We start from the raw sequence: 25,972 nt of genomic DNA, 5'->3' as shown, positions 1-25,972 counted from the left end.
GAAATATGTTATGAGAAACACATACAATCTTATGAATCTGTTGCCATTCACTTTATTCCATACCTGTCTTTTCCAGGAGCCACCAGATGTTCTTCTGGACCTCAACTGACGTCATCCATCTGAGTGGAACAAACCATTCATAGCTGGGGGAAAACAAAATTCTAAATGCCAATCATGAAAAACATGATGAGGTGACAGTTTTCATTTGTGGTTGTTCTCTGCGTGGGGGTCCCTCTGTCTGGCCTTACTGGAACAGCCTGCTGTCTGTATAAGAGTCAAACAGAGACAACAACCCAGCCAGTTGAAGCAAACAACCCCATTAATGCCACACAGAAACTTTAGAAGCATAAATGGAATTGGTTAATGTGCCTTTTTTTTACTGAAATATGAACCTAAAAGCAAAAGTGTACAGATCTGCATTTGTGTTGAATCACTGTCCCCATAAGAAATCAGTCCGTGAGTTTAGACCAGGGGAGCTACTTTTAAAATTATCTACCTACATTACAAATGTTAAACATACTGGCTCATCAATTAAACTTAGTCCCAGAATAACACTGACTTAAACATTTTAGTTGTAAAATTATTATTACTGTCTCCATTCTGGACAGAGACCTCTGCTGTGGCTGGAATCTGCTGGAGCCACTCTTCCAATTTTGGGGTTACAGCTTCTAGTGCTCCTGTTACTACTGGGACCACTTTGGACTTTATCTTCCACATCTGCCCCAGTTGGCCCTTCAGTCCTTGTGTGTGTTTTCTCATGGTCCTTCTTTCTGATGTTGCTGTCAGCCAGCACTGCTCAGTCTCAGTTCTGTGCAGTTCTGTTCTTGTACTTCTGTTTCCTCCTTCAGCTGGGACCACACCCTGGATGGGTCATTAGAAAACAGGCCGTGTATTTTCTTGGCCTCTGCTTCTCTTGTGTATCTCTTCAGCCAAATAGCCAGAGTTTGGCAGTTTCCAGGGCCTCAACTATGGACATCTTGTTGTACTTCTCTATCATGGACCTGTCTCTCATGATGCCCTTGTGTGTCAAGGATTACTGTGGCAGTAGCATATATGAGCTCAGTGGCCTTTTGAAGTGCCACATAAGATTCTGTGCACCAATACAGCTCCTGTATTGGTGCACCCCAATGATCTTTGCTGGCTCTTCGCTGTAACAGTGCTTAAGCTTCTCATCTGTCCGTTCTGCCCACAGAACAAAGTGTCACTCTCCTTTTCTTTGCTCTGTGATCTTTTTTTTTTTAGTTATTTGTTATGTAATTGTGTATGTAGTTATTGTAGTAATTATTCATATACCTGTTCTGGCTGTGGTCTTGGTGTTTCTAATGTAACACGTCGTGTGCACTGAACCGTCATTTCTAGCTGTCAGTGTGTGGCTGGGAAGATCAGCTGAGTGGCACCTCGCTGTGCTGTGTGCGGCTGGTTCCCATGTGATAATTTCTGTACATACATATAAGCATTTCATGCAAGTGTGCTCTCCCCGCATGCCACGTGTTTTTTGTGTGTGTGTCGGGGGGGGGGGGTGAAACAAATGCACACCACGTGTTGTGGGGGTGCCTGGGGGCGCAAAAGACCTGCACGCCACATGTGTTGCAGGGGAGCATGACACACACATGCGATACACGCATGCCACGTGTTGAGGAGGGAGCTGACCCACTGGCATGCCACATGTGTGTTGCTAGGTTACTTGTGGGGCACTTAGACAAATTTCACAGCCTGGCACTTGCCAGCCAAATTCCAGGTACCACACTTGAACATGTAGAGGGATTAAACACACTCGAACAGGTAGAGGGATCGAATGAGCACTCACAGGGCACGCTCTGTCTTTCCACTGTTGGTGTACACGAGTGGCTGTGGTGACAGGTGTACGAGGCATTAGAGGCAGCTCTGTGTCACGAATGGCATGCAATTCCTCCTTCATGCACCATTTAGCCTCATTCATGCCATGTATGAAGGGGCCCTAACCAATGCCATCAGTATGATTTGCAACAGCAAGGTTGACAGAGCTCTTTGTTTTAATCATCATGAGATGTTTCTTGTGTGACACCTTGGAAAGCAGAGGCCTTTTTGTAACCATCATTTGACTGAACCAGCTGATATTAATTTGCACTGACAAGGGGCAGGAGTGATTTCTAATTACTGACAGATTTAAGACGGTGTCTTGGCTGTGCATGTCTCTTTGCATCAGGTGTTCAATACTTTTTTCCTATGTGATTTCACTTTATTACACAAAAGTTAACTCATGGAAATGTATAGTTCGAATTCTTCTTATTTGTGAATTACCTGGGTTGTTACCAACATTTGGAGAAAATTTCATGTCAAATTTTCGTTTTTAGAAATATATTTGAGAAAAATGGTGATGTTTCAATACTTATTTATATATATATAAACCATAGTTACCGAAGTAACTTTTCTGACACCTCCAGCTTGAAACTCAAAAAAGGTCAGAAAGATCGTGAGGCCCCGCTTTCACGGTCTGTATTCATACTGAAAATCTAATATACTCGTGTGTGTGTGTATATATATACGTGAGGGGTGATGTTACTGTACTTTCTTTTTAAGACAGAAAATCTGATTTCTTGATGCAGATTCCTTGAAGCAAAAGAAAACCTTTTCAAACTGTTTGAAGCTAAGTGATGGATCAGCCCTGCTTACTTGTAAGGCGATTTGACTGTGACTTTAGAATCTGGGTCAAGCAGAAAGTGCCTCTGGGATACAATGCCTGTGGATGTATCTATGGTAACCACAGGGAAGCCCATCTGGAGCACCCAGCGGTTCATGATGTCCCCAACATGACGAGGAAGTAATACACCATTCGATTCAACAACCTGTTGTCAAAGACAGTGAAGCATTTATGGATAGGATGAAGCACAGTCAACATTTATTTGGGTTCAACACAACATACAGAGATTTTAAAATTAAAAGAACAGCATCTCTCAAACAGCACTTTGTTTGGATCCAGTGAGCGGGGTCAGCCAAACCTCTCACAGGTGGCTCCAAAACACAATGAAGAATACATGGCTTCTTTTCTCCATGTTGTTTCATGCATTTCTGACTCTCACTTTAACTTCCAATCAACTGCTGTGCTGTTTGGCCTTTTCCCATCATGCATCGTGCAGCATCTAACATTCTTTACACAGCTTACTGATAGTTATGTTTTATTAAAAAGCAAAGACAGTTTAAAAAACTGGATAAACAGGATTTCACCACTTTTCAAACGAGTCTGAAGTTGTTAAAGGTTCGTATTTATGCTGTTATGTGATACTCTTTTGTGGAACTAAATTCACAAGTTATTCTTGTTAACGTGCACTGACATTTGCACCGAAAGGCCAAGATGGAGCTTATGTTCTGAATTCAGGCCTTTTCCTGAAGACAATTTGAAAAGCTTTGGCTTCTCATGGGCCACTATCATCACAGAATAGTTTTGAAATATTTGTGGAGAGTTTTGTAGCTGCACCTCCATCTGTGTGTGCAATCAGATTAGTGAATGTGTCAGATGCAAAACCCAGTGTCTCCAAACCACCAAATGCTTAGATGAGGCCATCATGCACTCTGCTGCTTAGGAGGCTTTCGGTGTCCAAAACAGTACAGAATTTGAACATACTATTTTCATTTATCGATGGAAATCTGCACATTTTCTGAAGCATTTTCCTTTAATTCCTGCAGCTGAAATCACCCTCTGATCAACTGTGAATCTGTGATCGGTGGTACAACAGACAAAAGTGGCACCATGAAGTTTATCAAATCACATTCACAACAGTATGACTCTTACAGAGTTGTCATGGATGAGTTGATGGCTTCCCTCACGTGTCTCCTTCTTGCACAGTGACACAGTTTTTGAGAGCTGTCTCCTCCTGACCGATGCACCGATGTACAACTACATTCCCACGTTAAACAAATCCAAGCACAGGCGTCTCTAGATTGACTCTGGATGTAGATTTTCTACACATCCACCACCCTGTCCCGGAATCAATCAAGGGACAGACATCGAAGGGATGGTTGTGAGATGGCATCTATTTTCAAAAATAGGGTTCAAAGACCACTGCGATCAGTTTGCTTTGAACCCTTTAAATAGAGACACTGTCATCACTGTCATCTCGTAGGCTCACAACAACAAAAAGCAGCAGAAGCTTCAAATACTTCTTTCTGCACCCACCACCGCTCATTTCCGGGCATTTTACAGGATATATACCTCTGTTTTTCCAAATCTGAGAAAGATTACAGTGTGGTCTTCCAGCTGTTTCTTCAGATTTAAAAACAGAATTAACTCGAACACAGCTTACCTTTTGTAGATTGTCCCACAAATCTTTTCCCTCTGTGTTGCTGTAGGCAAACTGTTTCAGGTACCTCTGAGACAAAAACAAAACAATCCAAAGGTCAGGACCTCTCATCATTAGTTTGTCAAGAAGTCTGTGCAATAAGATTGGAATGCAGCTCAGCTTTAGATCCACCCTGACAGCAGGATTTGTACTAAAAACAATATATACAAATACTTACGGAGAGTCCCTGGACAAAGACAGGCTCTGAAAGGAAATCAGACAGCATCCTCAGCACTGCTGCACCCTGCAGAGAGGCGAAGGCTCAGAGCGGGCGGTCACCACCACCACCACAGTGTGTGTGTGTGTGAGAGAGAGAGATATAATGCAGTAACTTGAGGAAGACTGAACTCTAGTCTAGTCGTTAGATATGCTCCTTGACAAAAAAACCTAATTAGTTATAGTAACCAGTTACTTCTACCAAAAAGTAACTGAATGTCAGCATTAAAACTAACTAGAGCACAGCGCTTGTAGAGCGCCACCCTCCACTAACACCAGTTTCCAATTCCACAAATTTTTACCTTGGAAGAAATTTCTAGGTCAAAGTCCTGTTGGAAGTGACTTTTCATAAGAATGTTCATGCACTTTAATCAAAGTTTTTTTGTTGCTGTTGTTATGTTGTCATGTTTTTCCCCACTTTTTCAATTTTTGAATTCTTTTTCAGATATTTTTCACAGAACATTTGTTATCTCTGCTGTGCACAATTTGTCACTGCACTGAAGGATTTTCTTAAAAACAAGACCTGAATTTTCAGGTCTTGTTTTTAAGAAAATTTGCCAGAAAGTACATTTGAGATGAAAGCTGAGATTTGATGGTTTGGTGAAAGAAACTTTTGTATTTCATCATAATTTGATGTAAATAAAGTCCAAGACATATTCAGTGACTTGGAAATGTTCATGTTTCCATCCACTGACTTGTCTGAAGAAAAGTGGCAATAAAACTGATTATTATTTACAGGTTTTTATCAAGTTTTAGAGATTTGCTTTCAGTTTGAGTTTCAGGTAGATCATTTTAGAAATCTTTATTTTTTGTATTCCTTGTATTTGAAATGGCATAAACAAATTAAAATGTGTGAAATTCCAAGTGTTCCAATACTTTTGGAGGTCATAGTATCCTAACCTTATGATGAGTGTAAAATGAGTGTGGTATTATTACTGTTTTGTTTAAGAATGCTTAATTTTCACTCTTGCTGCACTTTGTGTCAAATCATAGTCATATCGTATATCATATTTATATGAGAACATTGAGATACAATAATTTGGCCATATTGTACAGCCCTACTGTCAACTAGCTGAAAACTTTAAATTTGAATTTTTTTCTGCAGAAAAATGCTTAAAGTGGCAGGGGGTTAAATGGGCTGTAATTAGGGGCAGTGGCGGTGCCGGGGGGGGGGCTTAAGCTCCCCCAGTAATGAGCCAAGCTCCCCCTCAGCCCCCCAATAATTCTGCCAATAACGTGAACAGCGACTGACATTTGTGGATCTCAACTGCAGTTTTGCACTGAGAATGTCTCAATATTGCGTAACTGAGCAAAGTGATGAATGTGTGTGTTTGGTGATCCACCAATGCTGAATCACCCTTCACAAACAGAATTTTCCGTTTTGCAAATAAACATTTATTTGTAAAAACCCACACACAAGTTACAAATCAGAAATTTGTGTTTGTGGATCACAAAACACGTGATTCTAAGTGATGTGTGTGTGCATTGATACCACATTTTAAATCAAATCAATTTTATTTATATAGCGCCAAATCACAACAAACAGTTGCCCCAAGGTCCATTATATTGTAAGGGAAAGCCATACAATAATTACGAAAAAACCCCAACGGTCAAAACGACCCCCTGTGAGCAAGCACTTAGCAACAGGGGGAAGGAAAAACTCCCTTTTAACAGGAAACCTCTAGTAGAACCAGGCTCAGGGAGGGGCAGTCTTCTGCTGGGACTGGTTGGGGCTGAGGGAGAGAACCAGGAAAAAGACATGCTGTGGAGGGGAGCAGAGATCAATCACTAATGATTAAATGCAGAGTGGTGCATACAGAGCAAAAAGGAGAAAGAAACACTCAGTGCATCATGGGAACCCCCCAGCAGTCTAAGTCTATAGCAGCATAACTAAGGGATGGTTCAGGGTCACCTGATCCAGCCCTAACTATAAGCTTTAGCAAAAAGGAAAGTTTTAAGCCTAATCTTAAAAGTAGAGAGGGTGTCTGTCTCCCTGATCTGAATTGGGAGCTGGTTCTACAGGAGAGGAGCCTGAAAGCTGAAGGCTCTGCCTCCCATTCTATTCTTACAAACCCTAGGAACTACAAGTAAGCCTGCAGTCTGAGAGCGAAGCGCTCTATTGGGGTGATATGGTACTATGAGGTCCCTAAGATAAGATGGGACCTGATTATTCAAAACCTTATAAGTAAGAAGAAGAATTTTAAATTCTATTCTAGAATTAACAGGAAGCCAATGAAGAGAGGCCAATATGGGTGAGATATGCTCTCTCCTTCTAGTCCCTGTCAGTACTCTAGCTGCAGCATTTTGAATTAACTGAAGGCTTTTCAGGGAACTTTTAGGACAACCTGATAATAATGAATAGTAGTCCAGCCTAGAGGAAATAAATGCATGAATTAGTTTTTCAGCATCACTCTGAGACAAGACCTTTCTAATTTTAGAGATATTGCGCAAATGCAAAAAAGCAGTCCTACATATTTAATATGCGCATTGAATGACATATCCTGATCAAAAATGACTCCAAGATTTCTTACAGTATTACTAGAGGTCAGGGTAATGCCATCCAGAGTAAGGATCTGGTTAGACACCATGTTTGTAAGATTTGTGGGGCCAAGTACAATAACTTCAGTTTTATCTGAATTTAAAAGCAGGAAATTAGAGGTCATCCATGTCTTTATGTCTGTAAGACAATCCTGCAGTTTAACTAATTGGTGTGTGTCCTCTGGCTTCATGGATAGATAAAGCTGGGTATCATCGGCGTAACAATGAAAATTTAAGCAATGCTGTCTAATAATACTGCCTAAGGGAAGCATGTATAAAGTGAATAAAATTGGTCCTAGTACAGAACCTTGTGGAACTCCATAATTAACCTTAGTCTGTGAAGAAGACTCCCCATTTACATGAACAAATTGTAATCTATTAGATAAATATGATTCAAACCACCGCAGTGCCTTTAATACCTATGGCATGCTCTAATCTCTGTAATAAAATTTTATGGTAAACAGTATCAAAAGCAGCACTGAGGTCTAACAGAACAAGCACAGAGATGAGTCCACTGTCTGAGGCCATAAGAAGATCATTTGTAACCTTCACTAATGCTGTTTCTGTACTATGATGAATTCTAAACCCTGACTGAAACAGATGATCAGTTAGCTGTTTTACAACTACCCTTTCAAGAATTTTTGAGAGAAAAGGAAGGTTGGAGATTGGCCTATAATTAGCTAAGATAGCTGGGTCAAGTGATGGCTTTTTAAGTAATGGTTTAATTACTGCCACCTTAAAAGCCTGTGGTACATAGCCAACTAATAAAGATGTTAAAATCGCCCACTATAATTATTTTATCTGAGCTAAGTACTAAGTCAGACAAAAGGTCCGAAAATTCACAGAGAAATTCACAGTAACGACCAGGTGGACGATAGATAACAAATAAAACTGGTTTTTGGGACTTCCAATTTGGATGGACAAAACTAAGAGTCAAGCTTTCAAATGAATTAAAGCTCTGTCTGGGTTTTTGATTAATAAGCTGGAGTGGAAGATTGCTGCTAATCCTCCGCCTCGGCCCATGCTATGAGCGTTCTGGCAGTTAGTGTGACTCGGGGGTGTTGACTCTTTTAAACTAACATATTCATCCTGCTGTAACCAGGTTTCTGTAAGGCAGAATAAATCAATATGTTGATCAATTATTATATAATTTACTAACAGGGACTTAGAAGAGAGAGATCTAATGTTTAATAGATCACATTTAACTGTTTTAGTCTGTGGTGCAGTTGAAGGTGCTATATTATTTTTTCTTTTTGAATTTTTATGCTTAAATAGATTTTTGCTGGTTATTGGTGGTCTGGGAGCAGGCACCGTCTCTACGGGGATGGGGTAATGAGGGGATGGCAGGGGGAGAGAAGCTGCAGAGAGGTGTGTAAGACTACAACTCTGCTTCCTGGTCCCAACCCTGGATAGTCACGGTTTGGAGGATTTAAGAAAATTGGCCAGATTTCTAGAAATGAGAGCTGCTCCATCCAAAGTGGGATGGATGCCGTCTCTCCTAACAAGACCAGGTTTTCCCCAGAAGCTTTGCCAATTATCTATGAAGCCCACCTCATTTTTTGGACACCACTCAGACAGCCAGCAATTCAGGGAGAACATGCGGCTAAACATGTCACTCCCAGTCCGATTGGGGAGGGGCCCAGAGAAAACTAGAGTCCGACATTGTTTTTGCAAAGTTACACACCGATTCAATATTAATTTTAGTGACCTCCGATTGGCGTAACCGGGTGTCATTACCGCCGACGTGAATTACAATCTTACCAAATTTACGCTTAGCCTTAGCCAGCAGTTTCAAATTTCCTTCAATGTCGCCTGCTCTGGCCCCCGGAAGACAATTGACTATGGTTGCTGGTGTCGCTAACTTCACATTTCTCAAAACGGAGTCGCCAATAACCAGAGTTTGTTCCTCGGCGGGTGTGTCGCCGAGTGGGGAAAAACGGTTAGAGATGTGAACGGATTGGCGGTGTACATGGGGCTTCTGTTTAGGACTACGCTTCCTCCTCACAGTCACCCAGTCGGCCTGCTTTCCCGGCTGCTCGGGATCTGCTGGAAGGGAACTAATGGCGGCTAAGCTACCTTGGTCCGCACCGACTACAGGAGCCTGGCTAGCTGTAGGATTTTCCAAGGTGCGGAGCCGAGTCTGCAGTTCACCCAGCCTGGCCTCCAAAGCTACGAATAAGCTACACTTATTACAAGTACCATTACTGCTAAAGGAGGCAGAGGAATAACTAAACATTTCACACCCAGAGCAGAAAAGTGCGGGAGAGACAGGAGAAGCCGCCATGCTAAACCGGCTAAGAGCTAGTAGCTGCGCTAAGCTAGCGGATTCCTAAAAACACACAAAGTGAATAATGTGTAAATAATTTAGAGGTGATTCAGCAGAGGGAGTGCTTTAGTTAAAGCACGTGAAGATTACACTATGAAACAAATCGTTATCTAGTTAACTAGATTAATCTAACTGTGCAGATTAAACAGCTAACAGATACAGCAAAACACCGCTGTGCTCCGGAACAGGAAGTGATACAATACCGCAGTGAGAGCCAACCACCAGTAGATTCAGTGCATTTTAGAGGAGCATGTGTGACTAAAATATATACCTTGGTATTTAAAACCAATTTATTATATATTATTCATTTCGACGACATTTTGTGGAGCCCCTCCAACTTTTACCTCAGCCCCCCCCAACAAAAATTTCCTGGTGCCACCACTGATTAGGGGGGTCTGCGGGCCAAGCCCCCCCCCCCAGAAGCTGAAGGTTTTTAGTCATGCTAATGCTCCTCAGAAACATTTACTGAAAATAAAGTGTGAAGGATCTAAATGAGATGATTTGATGGTGAGAAACTTGAGTTTGGCACAGTCACACCAGTGTACACTCAGATGGCACTTAGACAGTTTTCACAGACAGCTTGAACGTGGTCGCCTGATCTTTACTCTCGTGCCAGGAGCATGGTGTTGGATGTTCATTTGTGGCACCGGGAATTTGGTTGACACCTGTCGAGAGAGGGGGTCGAATGGGCACTTGCAGGGCACTCTCTTGTCTTTCGGCTGCTGGTGTGCAGGAATGGTTGTGGCGACAGCTGCCTGAGGCGATTTGAGGCAGCTCAGATTTTTCACGAGTGGCATGCAATTCTTCCTTCATGTGCTAGTTGGCTTCAATCACGTTATGTGTGAAGGGGCCCTTATGGATTTACCTACACCACCAAATGTGGCTGTAGGTTCCAATTTTATGCCTGTTTGTCTTCCAGATATCAGTCAGAAACCAAGTGCCTAAAAGCATTGACAAATTGTACATAGAGATAAACCAGTGTTAGGTGAAAACTATCTGGAAAACAATTCAGAAACCGAAAAAGTTGAAAAAACAAACCTCAAAAACAACACCACACACACAAAAAAAAGGATTCATACTCCTGTCATTTGATCACATCTAATTTAGCTTATGAAATGTCACTTCAAACAGGACTTTGACCTTGAAATTTTTTTTTCCAAGGTAAAAGTTTGTGGAATTGAAAACTAGTGTTGGTGGAGGTTTGTGCTCTATGAGCACAGTGCACAGTTAATGATTCTTCACCTTAAAATTATCCTACAAACCACCATCTTATGCTGTCTGGCCACACTCTCTCATGCCACCAGTTTACAGTCGCCAATTTCCTTTGCATCTAACAAAGAATGTCGTCCACCTGTGTGCACCTTTCTCCACTCTTATATGTCACCTCGGGCTCCTCCCTTTTCTTATAGCAGCTATTCATCACAGCCATTTTCATCCCTTTTGCAAAATCTTTGACCATCTGTCCTCCACATTCTTGTCCTTGATACCATATATACCCATTACTTCCTCATCACCTCTGTTCAATTCGCCAACATGCCCATTGAAGTCTGCTCCAATCACCACTCTTTCATGCTTGGGTTCACTCTCTACCACCTCATCTAACTTACTCCAGAAATCTTCTGGAGAAAAAACAGAATCAGGCATCAGAAAGACAACAAATACAGTCTAATTTGTCAGCATTAAGCAACAAGAAGAACAAAACAAATACTAAGGTGATTGCCAACCACTACCCTAGTCTTCACTAAAAGACTGACTTTAGTAGCCCAATTTCTGCCAGCACCCTGCTGGACAAAGGCACCGGTGGCAATTGCTGTTAACCTGGGCCTCAACCGATCTGCTATGGAAATTCAATATGTATTCTGCATGACCTGGTGGTTTGTTTGATGCCAGATGCCCTTCCTGGTGCAACCCTCCTCATTTATCCGGGCTTGGGACCAACACTCAGAGTGTACTGGCTGCACACCCAATGTGGCTGAGTTTTTAAAGCAAATTAACAAAATATATCTATTAGGTGGGCTGATCCCAACTACCCAGTAGCTTGTCATTTTCCAGAATGTTGTCATACGGTCTCTTTCCCTAATTTTAAAGGTATTGAGCAAGTGAAATTGTCCAGAGGAGGTGACACTGATAGGAGACTGTGCCAAAGGATACACACCTTGGGCTCATTATATCCTAAAGGTTTAAATGTTGACTTTGATATGAGTGCTATGTTGTAGTTTACTCTGTTTGGATATACACCTACAGACTGACTGAGGAATTGCACTTTATGATGACTTCTGATGAGGGTGTCGTAGCCTTGTGGGGGTTCTTCATGACCACGATGGATGTTTGTGCACTTCCCTCTGCCTGCTTGGATTGAGTAAAGACTTTATACTTTGTTTTTATTTTTTCATCTTTTATTGTTCATTGTATTGAACATTGGAGGACTACATTGTAATTTTGTTCCCATCTATTGTGTTTTATACAGGTCAATTTGTGGACCTAGAGAACTACAAATATGTTGAACTATAACTCCCAACTGAACACAGGTAACTGTGTACAGGTGTAAGGCCTTTTGTTGACTCCACTGATTGAATTCTACGTTACATAAGACAAACTTGCTTTTGTTTGATATCTGTAATGCTCTAATGAAGGTTGTTTGACTGAACACTTGGTTAAAAAAGAAAGTCAAAAGAATTGCATGAATCCAAGTATGCTAAAACAAAAATTCTTTTGAAACGAGTAACAGGAAGTGGGTTGAGAGAAGGTCTATCTTGTTGAGAGACATGAGAAGATGCTGGTGTCTGGGTACCTTACTGTATGAAATCACATCAAACTGCTCCATGATCTGGCTTGGCAGCAGGATGTCGTTTTCATGAATGGACAGCGGATGGGAGGAGGCTAAGGCATCAACTGCAAACACCTTGTGGATGTCATCGAGTACGATCAAGTCTTTCTGACGTGCAGAAACAATGGAAGGTATTGACTCCAGATTTACATTAAATCATAAAATCTACGACTGCAGGAATGAAGTAATATATTGATTCCGTGATATATTACTACCTTTTGTGACATACTGATATTTACATGAAACATGCAGGTCGTTTAAACAGACCCCCTCCAACCTGACTCACCAGAGTTACTGCTACACACGTCCTCATGGTGGCGCTGTTCAAACAACTGAAGATAAATGTGAGGTGAACTAGAGTTTTTACAACACTTGTCTCACACCCACAGTAAGCTTGTTCGCCACCATGCTGATGTCACTGTGGTGACTGTCGATGGTCAGCTGTCTGCCAGAGGTGTCAAACTGATTCCAGAACAAGCAGAGAGCATGCAGGTTGTCTTTGCAGCCACCCACTCCACCAGGTGATTTGCTCAAAGTGATGTTAATCAGTGAAAACACCTGATGGAGTGGGTGGCTGCAAAGACAACCTGCACCCTCTCTGCTTGTTCTGGAATCAGTTTGACATCTGTGGTCTGGAGGATTTCTAACTTGTCACAGTATGCGTTCGACCACGGAATTCCAGACATGGGTGATTCTTAGACTACAGGCACTTATTATGTCCTTTGATCATATTGTATGAAAAACAGAAAAAAGGGGAAATTTCACACTTTTATAGTTATCTTTACAATGAAAGTGTGTTAAGAAATTTGTTCTAGTAGTCTATGATGACTTTTTCACCTTTTTTCAGCATCATTATATGCAAATATTGCTGTTTTATGCTTGTCCCACACCCAGACTTTTGATCTTCAATGATAAAAATGAATGGTAAAGAAACGTTTTTTTCTAATGTTTTAAAATATCTCTGAATAAAATATCAGTAAAATAATCAAAACATAACTGGGGTATTCAATGTCATACAACTGTTGTGATTTTTTTTTAAACAAAATGTAGTTGTCCCACACTATTGCCGTAATTTCCACCACAGCACTGTAATGTCCCTTTAAACAGTTTGTATGAAAGATTGTTTGGGTAGTTCCTATGGAGATAAACAGTGACATCAGAGCACATGTATATAGCGCCAAATCACAACAAACAGTTGCCCCAAGGCGCTTTATATTGTAAGGCAATGGTGTGGTGGAAATTACATTTACAAGGCCAATAGTGCCCGTTGTTAAAGAATCACCCACATATCAAATTCATAAATGACTGAGGGCCACTTTGGAGAAGCTTAAACTTCCACTTAAACCTTCTGAAGTTTAAGTGGACTCAAAATATTGCTTGATTATACACAGCAGACTGAATGTTGTATCAGCTAATATTCTTTTAGACAGCCCCAGAATTTCTTCTTTCACACTTAACATTTTTCCAAATTATATATATATATATAGCATTCACTTTTCACTCTCACAACATGAATGGCGACTTTTAAAAACTCTGGTCAAGCAACTCTGATGCGTGTGGACACACACTAGTGGTACTCAAATGTTTGTGAACCCTAAAGCTTTTACACATCTATATTTTCTAATGACATCAATTTTTTTTTTTTTTAAAGTTAGGGCTTCTTTTAAAGAAAATGATAACATTTTGACCTCTAAACTCAGAGTGAAAACAAATCTCTATAACATGACAGAAATAAAATAAAATGTAACATTCTAAACAATGGTGTGCATGAGTACACACACCCTGAACACTCAGGGGTCCATGGACTCACCAGCAAGTCCACATCAATGGTATTTTAATGGTATCAGTGGTAGTTTCTGGACCTCTGATGGTAAAGTGTAACAACATGAAATCATCACTTTTCAATCTTTGTCTCATCAGACCAGAGAATTTTGTTTCTCATGGTCTGAGAGTCCTTCAGGTGCCTTTTGTCAAACTCCAGGTGGGCTGCCATGTGCCGTTTACTAAGGAGTGGCATCCGTCTGGCCAAATACCATACAGGACTTATTGGTGGGTTGCTGCAGAGATGGTTGTCCTCTTGGAAGGTTCTTCTCTCCACAGAGGAATGCAGGACCTCTGACAGAGTGACCATCAGGTTTTTGGTCACCTCCCTGACTAAGGTCCTTCCACCTGATCACTCAGTTTAGACAGGCGTCCAGCTCCAGGAAGAATCCTGGCGGATCTGAACTTCTTCCATTTACAGATGATGGAGGTCACTGAGCTCGTTGGGACCTTCAAAGCAGCAGAAATGTTTCTGTACCCTTCCCCAGATTTGTGCCTCCAGACAGTCCTGTCTCAGAGATCTACAGACAATTCCTTTGACTTCATGCTTGGTTTGTGCTCTGACTGTCAACTGTGGGACCTTATATGTAGTCAGGTGTGTGTCTTTCCAAATCATGTCCAAACACTGAATTTACTCCAGGTGGACTCCAAATAAGATGAAGAGGCATCTCCAGGATGATCAGTGGAAACAGAATGCACCTGAGCTCAATTTTGAGCTTCATGGAAAAGACTGTGAATACTTATGTACAGTTGTATGCAAACGTTTGGGCATCCCTGATAATTTTCATGATTTTCCTTTATAAATCATTGGTTGTCTGGATCAGAAATTTTAGTAAATATATCATATAGCAAACAAACACACTGATATTTGAAAAGTACTTACATCCATGTGATTTCTTATTTTTTTTATCATTATTATTGTTATTTATAACAATAAATTTGCAAAAATCTAAAAAACAAAAACAAAAACTTTTGTCACATTGTCATTATGGGGTATTATGTGTAGAATATTGAGGAATAAATGCAATTCATATATTTTGTTATAAGGCTAAGTGTTAAAAATGTGGAAAAACTGAAGTTTTGTGAATATTTTCTGGATGCAGTGAGTGTGTGTTTACTCCAGTTAAACTGTAGAAACATCTTAAGGATGATTAGTGGAAACAGGAGGCACCCGAGCTCAGTTTTGAGCTTCATGCCAAAGACTTTGAATACTTACGTACATGTGATTTCTTAGGTTTTTATTTTTAATAAATTTGCAGAACTCTCAAACTTTTTTCACATTGTTATTATGGGATATTGTGTGTAGAATGCTGAGGAAAAATGAATTTCATCCATTTTGGAATGAGGCTGTAACATAAAAAAATGTGGAAAAAGTGAAGCGCTGTGAATAATTTGGATGCACCATATTTTATTTATATCATGTTGGAGAGATTAGTTTTCACTGTTAGTCATCCATTTTTTTTCTTTTTTTTTTTTGCTACCGAGTTTGTTTTTCATTTAAAGGTGAATTTTTGTTCTTGGCTTCACAGCGCCCTCCACTGTCAACCTGAAGACTGCGTGGATGTTTTTAGTTTAGTTTCTTCCTTTGTCAAACATAAGACTTTCAGTGTTCATCCTGTCGTCTGCACTGGGGTTAAATTTGACGGTTGCTGACAGCGTGTGACTGAAGTGATCAGGACTGAGACGAAGTCTCACCACATTCCATTCCGGCTCAGCACGGTCTGCCCCCAGGTATGACACGTAGGAAGCAAAGCCTTCATTCAGCCACACCTCGTTCCACCACCTCAGAGTCACCAGGTTCCCAAACCACTGCGGGGGGGAATCAAATAAAAATTCAGTTCTTCACTCATTCACTAAAGTGCTAGTTGATGGGGGGGGGGCTCACCATGTGGGCTAGTTCATGAGCAATGATGGTGGCAGTGGTCTCTCTGTTTCTGTTTGAAGAGGCCAGTGGATCATGGAGCAGGTTGGTTTCTCTGTACGTCACCAAACCCCAGTTCTCCATAGCTCCAAAGTAAAAGTCTGGCAGAGCAATTTGATCTGTCCAAGGCAACAGAAGTCAACTTGCAGAAAGTTCACATCCAGATCCACAGACATCCTCATAGTGATGTTTGTAGCACAAATACTTGGAGTGTGTGTGTGTGTGTGTGTGTGTGTGTGTGTGTGTGTGTGTGTGTGTGTGTGTGTGTGTGTGTGTGTGTGTGTGTGTGTGTGTGTGTGTGTGTGTTGAGGTGAAATACAGTTGGGACCTTGTCTGCCCTGTGGCCACTATGGCAGCCATGAAGGCCCAACAGGAACCTGAACACAAGATGGAGAGCAGGGCTCTGGTGAAACAAGAAGACCTCAATGATGGATCAGACAGAGGAGGCTTGTAAACCCAGTGACTGAGTTGGCGGATGAAGGCTGCAGCAGGTCCTCAGCCCCCGCTTGACCAGGATTTCTCAGCCATTGGACCAGCCAATGGATCTGTCACAAGGGCTGTATGTTTGTCGACATGTAACGACATTCCCACGTTAAATAAACTCACACACAGGTGTCTCTTTGATCCTGGATGTAGAATCACATCCGGGACCAGGAGACCATCTTTGTCACCACTGTGGGATTACCACGATGACGTGTTGGCCAATGGTTTCATTCAGAATATGATGAAAAATTGGAACGTTCCACTCCACCACAGCATGTACTGTTTTCTATTTTTTCCTCTGAGCCCACCAGATGGCTGCCTTTTTTAGAAAAAGAGTTCCAAGCCAGATACCATACCAGCGTGACGCAGATGAGAGCCTATGACTCCCACTAGACTGGGATGCCAGGAAGACCAGCAGGATTAGGATTATGCAGATGAAGTGTCTTGCACAAGGACACAGACAGGTGGTGTGACTCAGATTCAAAGTGAGGTCTCCATATTGGTAAAGTGGATTTGACTGGCTGTCAGGAGCCAGTGATTGTTGTGTTGACAGATATTCAGAAAACAAACAGCATTCAGGCACAGCACCTCACACACCAACTGTACACTCAAATTCAGCCTGTATGTCTGCTGGGACAAGTATGTGTCCACCTCACCAGCTTTGTTTAGGACGTAGGAGATGTTATAGTATTCTTGGTAAAAGTCCAAAATGGGTCCAGTTACGTTGAGAGCGTAGTTTCCTTGTCCATCCTCTATTGCCTTACTGCGGGCCCAAATACGTATCTGAAGGCAGAGTATCACACAGTTATATTCACCATGGCATCAGGGTAAATGTGAGGCATTATTGTAAAGCACTTTGAGCATCTGATGCAGATGGAAAAGCGCTAATAAATGCAGTTCATTTACCATATTTGTCAGTTGTTTTAACGGGTTGCACTGTTTGCTCAGGATTGTTTTACTGCTATATTATCGGTCCTATCTGTTATGTTTTTGCCATTAGGCCGTGCAGCATCTCAGATTCTGATCCCCAGCCACTCCTGGCACAACTTGCAGAAATGGACTGCTGCACAGTTCTGTTGGATGCATATAACATGATCACAAGCACAGATCTTGGATGTCATGTCACTGACATGACTGTTCGATTTAACAGTTCAGATGAATATTATTATTACTCCTTGGGTAGTAGAATTTTCAGTTCAATGAATGTCTACTGCCCCAATGACCCTTAATTGGAGTAAGTGGATGAAGATGAGTGTGAGTGAAGAACATCTGGGTTAAAAAATGGGTGTGGTTTCCCACCTTTTTTAACAATGGAAATCTTGTTCAGCGAGCAAAGCTGCAAATTAATTTCCTCATCATTCGCTGCCTCCATAAAAGCTGACACACATGCAGCATGATCAACTATCCAAAAGGAAATAATCCAAAAGGAAATAAATTACAACAAACAGTCGCCCCAAGGTGCTTTATATTGTAAGGCAAGGCCATACAATAATTACAGAAAAACCCCAACGGTCAAAACGACCCCCTATGAGCAAGAACTTGGCAACAGTGGGAAGGAAAACTCCCTTTTAACAGGAAGAAACCTCCAGCAGAACCAGGCTCAGGGAGGGGCAGTCATCTGCGGGGACTGGTTGGGGCTGAGGGAGAGAACCAGGAAAAAGACATGCTGTGGAGGGGAGCAGAGATCAATCACTAAATGCAGAGTGGTGCATACAGAGCAAAAAGAGAAAGAAACACTCAGTGCATCATGGGAACCCCCCAGCAGTCTAAGTCTATAGCAGCATAACTAAGGGATGGTTCAGGGTCACCTGATCCAGCCCTAACTATAAGCTTTAGCAAAAAGGAAAGTTTTAAGCCTAATCTTAAAAGTAGAGAGGGTGTCTGTCTCCCTGATCTGAATTGGGAGCTGGTTCCACAGGAGAGGAGCCTGAAAGCTGAAGGCTCTGCCTTCCATTCTACTCTTACAAACCCTAGGAACTACAAGTAAGCCTGCAGTCTGAGAGCGAAGCGCTCTATTGGGGTGATATGGTACTATGAGGTCCCTAAGATAAGATGGGACCTGATTATTCAAAACCTTATAAGTAAGAAGAAGAATTTTAAATTCTATTCTAGAATTAACAGGAAGCCAATAAAGAGAGGCCAATGTGGGTGAAATATGCTCTCTCCTTCTAGTCCCCGTCAGTACTCTAGCTGCAGCATTTTGAATTAACTGAAGGCTTTTCAGGGAACTTTTAGGACAACCTGATAATAATGAATTACAATAGTCCAGCCTAGAAGAAATAAATGCATGACTTAGTTTTTTAGCATCACTCTGAGACAAGACCTTTCTAATTTTAGAGATATTGCACAAATGCAAAAAAAGCAGTCCTACATATTTGCTTAATATGCACATTGAAGGACATATCCTGATCAAAAATGACTCCAAGATTTCTCACTGTATTACTAGAGGTCAGGGTAATGCCATCCAGAGTAAGGATGTGGTTAGACACCATGTTTCTAAGATTTGTGGGGCCAAGTACAATAACTTCAGTTTTATCTGAATTTAAAAGCAGGAAATTAGAGGTCATCCATGTCTTTATGTCTGTAAGACAATCCTGCAGTTTAACTAATTGGTGTGTGTCCTCTGGCTTCATGGATAGATAAAGCTGGGTATCATCTGCGTAACAATGAACATTTAAGCAATGCTGTCTAATAATACTGCCTAAGGGAAGCATGTTAATTAACCTTAGTCCGTGAAGAAGACTCCCCATTTACATGAACAAATTGTAATCTATTAGATAAATATGATTCAAACCACTGCAGCGCAGTGCCTTTAATACCTATGGCATGCTCTAATCTCTGTAATAAAAGTTTACGGTCAACAGTATCAAAAGCTGCACTGGTAGGTGATTAAATACTTATTTCATGTAATAAAAATGCAAATTAATGATTTTAAAAATCATATAATGTGATTTTTACAATTTCATTTTAGACTCTGTTACAGTTGTAATTTTTTATCTGCAATAAAAAAATTACAGACCTCTCCATTCTGTGTAGGTGGGAAAACTTGCAAAATCAAAAGTGGATCAAATACTTATTTGCTTCAGTGTATATTTGACCCGCTGCTCCTCCACGTCGAAAGGAGCCAGTTGAGGTGGCTAGGGCATCTTTTCTGGATGCCCCCTGGACGCCTCGCTGGAGAGGTGTTCCGGGCACGTCCCATCGGGAGGAGGCCCCGGGGAAGACCAGGACACACTGGAGGGACTATGTCTCTCGGCTAGCTTGGGAACGCGTTGGGGTTCCCCGGAGGAGCTGGGGGAGGTGTGTGTGGATCGGGACGTCTGGGCGGCTTTGCTTGAGCTGCTGCCCCCGCAACCCGACTCCAAGATAAAGCGGAAGAAAATGGATGGGTGGATGGATATATTTGACCCACTGGTGCAGTGAGCCCACCCTTTTTTGAGGGTATGGGCCAATATTTTGTTTGTATTGGTTTATATAATTAAGAAACAACCAGCAAAATTTGACAGTGGAGTGGTCACGGGGTGAATGGCAGAGTTCTTTATTAACTGAAATCCCATCAAGTTATATGTGAACATGTCAGTCATATCATATAGCATAGAAGATTTCCACCATTTATCTTAAGCATGGGTTAGGGTTAGTATGAAGATTAGTGGTGTAACTGTTGATCCTTACTCAAAGCGCATGCACAGCTGAGGTGGCTTACAGTCCACAGCTCGGGAAGAATAACAAGCATTTCAGACTGTTTCTGAGCATCTGCTCACAAGGATCAGTTGGTAGGATGAATGTATTTATCCAGAAATGATTATTGTTAGGGCCCCTTCACACATAGTGCGAATTTGGTCAATTTGTGTACAACTCCAAGACGACACACAGTGGTAGAGTCATATAAGCACACCACGAAACATTGCACCCATGGGCAGGCATGCACGATGATGGAGCAATGGTTCGTGCACACGACGGTGTCTGTTAAGCAAGAACACAGTCTGAGCTGCTGCAGCTGCTCGCAATGTGTTCCAAGGGACGAGCTGCACCACATCGAGCTGATGATGTGGAGGAAAATTAAATAATTAATTACTGAATATCACTGGGTTGATATAAATTATACATAAAGGGAGACGCAATACAGAACCCCGCATTTAAATAACTCTGGTTAAAAAAAATACCACTCACAGGATTTGAACCCACACATCCTGATTACAAGATAGAAACTTTACCACTACACTACAATCACTCTCTAGTAATAGGAGCGTGAAATAGCTAAAATCAACAAGCAGACAAACATATTTTCTAAAAAAAAAAAAAATAAGAAAAGCGCTGTGATGACTGACCAGCGTCTGCTACGATGTATTTCTGCTGATATGTGACCAAAGGTGGCATATTTGTCGTACTGTTGGCCTGTCATATGGTCCATATGGTCACATTTTCTAAGTGCCAAACAAGCGGCGTTAGATGTTCATGCGTGTCAGCTAGAATTTGGCCAACACCTGCCGCAAGAGGGATCGATCGGTTCGCACAGTGCACACTTTGTCTTTCAGTTGCTGGTGTGCGCAAATAGTTGTAGCAACAGGTGTACGAGGCGTTAGAGGCATGGACGATTTTACACGGTTTGGACATGATTCCTGCATCATGCGCACTTCGACCAAACTTCACACTATGTGTGAAGGGGCCCTAACCTTCGCATCAGACAATATAGACGTGGAAAAAAGAAGTTGAAGTTATAAAAGCAGATCAGTTTTGCTTGTTTTCTTTTTTGCACTTTTCATGATTTTAACAGGGTATTTTTTGACTAACTGATACTGTTCATACTGCAATTTAATGACATAATGAAGTATTTATTTTAAGCGATTATGTAAAGCACACCTTGTTTTCATTCAGGCCCACAGACAAAATTCCTTTGTTTGGTTTATTTTTTTTAAGTAGCATTTGCTCCCCCACCGGCACTCCAGACTTTGTGCAGCTTTAAACAACAATCAGCTGAAAGCAACTTCACATGGGCAGTTACCAGAATGTCTCCCAGGTGAGTACGGACGTCTTTGAAGTCACAAACCACGATGGCGAGTAGGTAGGTGGACATTTTCTGAGTGGACTTAAACCTCGTTTGTGTCACCGCGACTCCATCAATGGTGGCGTTCACAATATCTGAAAATGAAACGAACACTGGTGAATGGATTCTGAACGCGGTGTGTTCATTACAGTGGTGCACTTTTCATCTCTGCTCTAAAGAATTTGCTTTATTACTTTTTGGTGTATTCAAACTGTCACTTCTGTTTCTTTTTTAATACTTTTTATTTAACCAATTTTTCAATAGCAATAGTAAAACATCCAAAATGTTTGTATTTTTGTACATGACCAAAAGCTGTGGGAGTGATTGGCATTCTCGTGCCCACATCCTCTCCATTTCTGCTGTTGCTGTAATTGTTTGGTCTTTATGTGTGGGGTAATTAAAAAAAAAAAGAAGAGATTTTTCCATCTGAATTCTCACCATCTTCTCAAGCTAGTTGTGGATTGTTGTGTGTTGCACATAAAAAGCCAATCACTCTCAGACAATGATACACTGAGTTCACATTCCCATTTTGATTTTACATATAAGGAGTTCATCCCATTGCCCTTTTGAAGACAGTTATACAATTTCAATACAATCTTAAAGGGAGTTCTTTTATATGCATCTGCCAAAAATAATACTACTTTTTCTTAAAAGTGTCGTAGCTGTTGGTACCGGAACAAATCTCTGTTTTCAAGTTTAAACTCTTGTTTGAGTTGAACAAAGGTCTTAAAAGTTTTTCCTTCAACAAGTGTGCATATTGCTGTTATTCCCCTCCCTGACCATTTGGTGAACGTATCATCAAACTTATCTGGGCCAAAATTCGGAGTCAGAGAGGGCTGTATTAATAATTTACTATCTCCTTCTATTTTGTTTTTCTTAATAATGTCGAACCAGGTTTTCAAGGTTTCTCCTAAAATAACTTCCTCATGGTCTGTAAATTCTTTCCCTGATAATTTTGCAGGAGGTGGCACCTTACCTAGGATGAACTCGATATTTTTCCACTTTGCATAATATGTAGGTGAACACCAGCATACCATATATCGCAGCTGAGCCGCACAATAAGCTTGTTTAAGATCAGGCAGGGCGAGACCTTCCCTTTCTTTGTCAAATTGGAGAGTTTTGAATTCTATCCTAGGTTTAGCATTTGCCCAGATAAACCTAGACATTAACTTGTTCCATGCAGAGAATAGAGATTCTGGGATCCTAATAGGGAGTGAGATGAAGAGGTATAATAGTCTGGGCAATATATTAATTTTTATTGCCTCTATCCTTGAGGTAAAATCTAATATTAATGTAGACCAACGTGTTATGTGTTTCTGAATTTTATTGTTGATATTCTGTATGAATCAGTTAGATTCATACAGACTATTTAAAACCTGTGTGATTATCACTCCCAAATATTTTATTGATTTTGCGTCCCACTTTAGTTTATAATTTCTCCTGTGCAGCTCCGAGCCTGGAACGTGCAATGATGTGTTACTGCGCACCTTGGAGAGGCGCAGCTGCCCGTGGTATATACAGATATGATGGAGACAATACTCACATTATTTACTGTACGTCACCCATGAAACCAAATAGATAAATATCTGTACTGTAAGGTCTATTGTGGATTTTACAGCCTGTTCAGATTTGCGGCAGCATGCGCACAGTTGCACACAGTGCTTTTGGTTTGATAGCTGCTGTTCACATTCACTGTACATGATAATAATCCATAATTAAACGTAAGCGTTGTTAATCAGTGTGTTTAAATTCCATGGTTTCCCTCAGGACATAGTTTTGGACCATGGGCCTCAGTTCATTTCACAGTTTTGGAAGAAGTTCTGCCGTCTACTGGGGGTTTCCTCCAGCCTCATGTCATGTCCACCACATGAGTTATAGTCCACATGACACGGTGTCCTTTGGCGCGCCATGTGTTGGACAGCTAGACACCCGGAGCTGGCTGATGTGTTCATGATATGAGCGCATCAATTCATTCATGTCAGTTCATTAATTCTTGTTTACTTCCATGGCCATGGTTCATGAACATGTCTGCTCTTTACAACAAGAATTTAGTACTTTAACAGACAAAACAAAATCCATTTGTTTCGTCATTTCCATACACATCATTACCAGTAACATGATTGTCTTACATTTAAACAGTATAATGTTATAATTATTGTTATATTATTGTTAAAATGTTCTGTGCTCTCTCATTATTTTTGTGCTTGCACTGTGTTCGTGCATGTGCACACCAGAGTGCACATGCACTGTGTTCGTGCATGTGCACACCAGAGTGCACAAAACCATCGCCGGGGGATCGTACACAGCTGCCCGACAGTGGCTGGAATTTTTTGAGGTTCGCCAATTCGATTTTTTTCAGCCTTTTTTGGCCAGTTTCTGCCTCTTTTGCCCGACTTCGTGTTATGTGTGAAGGGGCCATAAGTCGGGGTCATATCTGCTAACCCAGTAGTATATTTTAAAAACAAGAGCCAATCAACAATTTCAAATATCATTTTCATTCGCAGTGGCCCAAAATTCAATAAAGTTTGACCACATTTATTTCAGAAGCATTATGGCCATCGACCAATGATATCAGAATTTTCTACAGTGAAATATGGAGTACCCCAGGACTGTGTACTTGGCCGAATACTATTGTCCATTCATAACCTGCATCTGGGTAAATACATTTTAAAACATTACCTTTTACTGTTATGGTGGCACACATGTACCTATCAATACTATCCCTCAAAACCTGCTTCTTTGAAAGCAGTTAAAATTATTCTAATTTGTTATTGATGAAGTCTGAGATGATGGTTTTTGGCCAAGCCTGACACATCCATTCACTCGAGTGCTAGGGATGATCCCAGAGGTCACTGGGCAAGAGCCAAGGGACACGCTGACAGGACTGACATATAGATGCACTCATCAATTATCATTAACACTGGATAATTGTGTGAATAATCACAACAAAACACTTAATATTATTAGTCTGATCTTTGACCCCACCTCATCATTTGACATGCATACTACAGAAATGACAAAAAATACTCTTTTACTTGTGATACAATGATTCAGCCCATCCTGCCTGCCCACTCGTGCTGCCTGATTGACAGGCTGATAGACGTGCTGCCTGACCGACAGGCAGATAGACGTGCTGCCTGACCGACAGGCAGATAGACGTGCTGCCTGACCGACAGGCAGATAGACGTGCTGCCTGACAGACAGGGTGATAGACGAGCTGCCTGTCCGACAGGCTGATAGACGTGCTGCCTGAACGACAGGGTGATAGACGAGCTGCCTGACCGACAGGCAGATAGACGTGCTGCCTGACCGACAGGCTGATAGACGAGCTGCCTGACCGACAGGCTGATAGACGAGCTGCCTGACCGACAGGCTGATAGACGTGCTGCCTGACAGACAGGGTGATAGACGAGCTGCCTGTCCGACAGGCTGATAGACGTGCTGCCTGAACGACAGGGTGATAGACGAGCTGCCTGACCGACAGGCAGATAGACGTGCTGCCTGACCGACAGGCTGATAGACGAGCTGCCTGACCGACAGGCTGATAGACGTGCTGCCTGACCGACAGGCTGATAGACGAGCTGCCTGACCGACAGGCTGATAGACGAGCTGCCTGACCGACAGGCTGATAGACGAGCTGCCTGACTGACCTTGCTCCATGCCATTGGACAAGGCCACAGTTCCAGGAGAGTGGATGACAGTGACGTAGAAAACAGCTTTCAGAGCTGGCTCATCAAAACAAGGGAAGGTTTTTCTGGCATGAGTTGGGTGCATCTGTGAAATGGCAACAATCCTGAGGAGAGAAAACATTCCTAAATTATCATTCAAGGCCATATCATAAACTCACAACTACTGTATGCTGTTGGTTGGGGCTGGCAAGGAAAGGTTACAGTTTAGACTCCTTCCTTGGAAAAAAAAAAAAAACAGATGATATCTGATGAATTACACATTAAAACTGATTAAATATTTATGGATAAACTTTTCCCTCAGATCCATCTTTACAGTGAGGGTAGCACCTCACTGTGACTGGTGGAGAGGAGGCGGAGACACAGTATCAGGCAAAACAGGCAAAAAGGCAATAACTTTCTCATGTGGAATCTCACTGAATTGGTCCTTATGACAATGAAAATAAAAACAAAACCAGCTCATCTACATTCTCCACAGGGGGTAGCCCACTGTCCCTGCATTCACGAGGGCCGGCAGCAACAGACTGCAGTCCTCAGAAAAATTTTAAAAATCCAGTCCATGCAGTCTTCCAGGATGTGGCAGCCGGACTGGGCGTTCGCAGCCGGACTGGGCGTTCGCAGCCGGACTGGGCGTTCGCAGCCGGACTGGGCGTTCGCAGCCGGACTGGGCGTTCGCAGCCGGACTGGGCGTTCGCAGCCTTGCCACACATAAGACTGATTTCCATTAGCTGGCCCAGCAACTGCCTGGCCAGGATGCACAGACATTGTGATCCTTTGGAAGTGTTCTCATAAAA

General features: G+C 41.8%; 1 protein-coding gene across 1 annotated transcript in view; it reads right to left on the bottom strand.

Moving 5' to 3' along the window:
* LOC117515238 (aminopeptidase N-like) overlaps positions 1-25,972 on the bottom strand; it is an 82,749-nt gene that overhangs the window by 36,814 nt on the left and 19,963 nt on the right. Inside the window, exons 4-13 of the mRNA XM_034175718.1 lie at positions 25,143-25,285; positions 21,451-21,587; positions 17,105-17,231; positions 15,930-16,084; positions 15,740-15,853; positions 12,188-12,331; positions 4,495-4,560; positions 4,281-4,346; positions 2,653-2,825; positions 64-143 (exon numbers count right to left, since the gene is read on the bottom strand). Of these exons, the coding sequence (XP_034031609.1) occupies positions 64-143; positions 2,653-2,825; positions 4,281-4,346; positions 4,495-4,560; positions 12,188-12,331; positions 15,740-15,853; positions 15,930-16,084; positions 17,105-17,231; positions 21,451-21,587; positions 25,143-25,285 (1,205 nt within the window). The remainder of the gene's footprint in view (positions 1-63; positions 144-2,652; positions 2,826-4,280; positions 4,347-4,494; positions 4,561-12,187; positions 12,332-15,739; positions 15,854-15,929; positions 16,085-17,104; positions 17,232-21,450; positions 21,588-25,142; positions 25,286-25,972) is intronic.

The sequence above is a fragment of the Thalassophryne amazonica genome, chromosome 8 (genome assembly GCF_902500255.1).
Source record: "Thalassophryne amazonica chromosome 8, fThaAma1.1, whole genome shotgun sequence".
In the NCBI taxonomy this organism is placed as follows: domain Eukaryota; kingdom Metazoa; phylum Chordata; class Actinopteri; order Batrachoidiformes; family Batrachoididae; genus Thalassophryne; species Thalassophryne amazonica.
The sequence above is the reverse complement of the archived record's forward strand: the minus strand, read 5'-3'. Positions and strand labels throughout refer to the sequence as shown.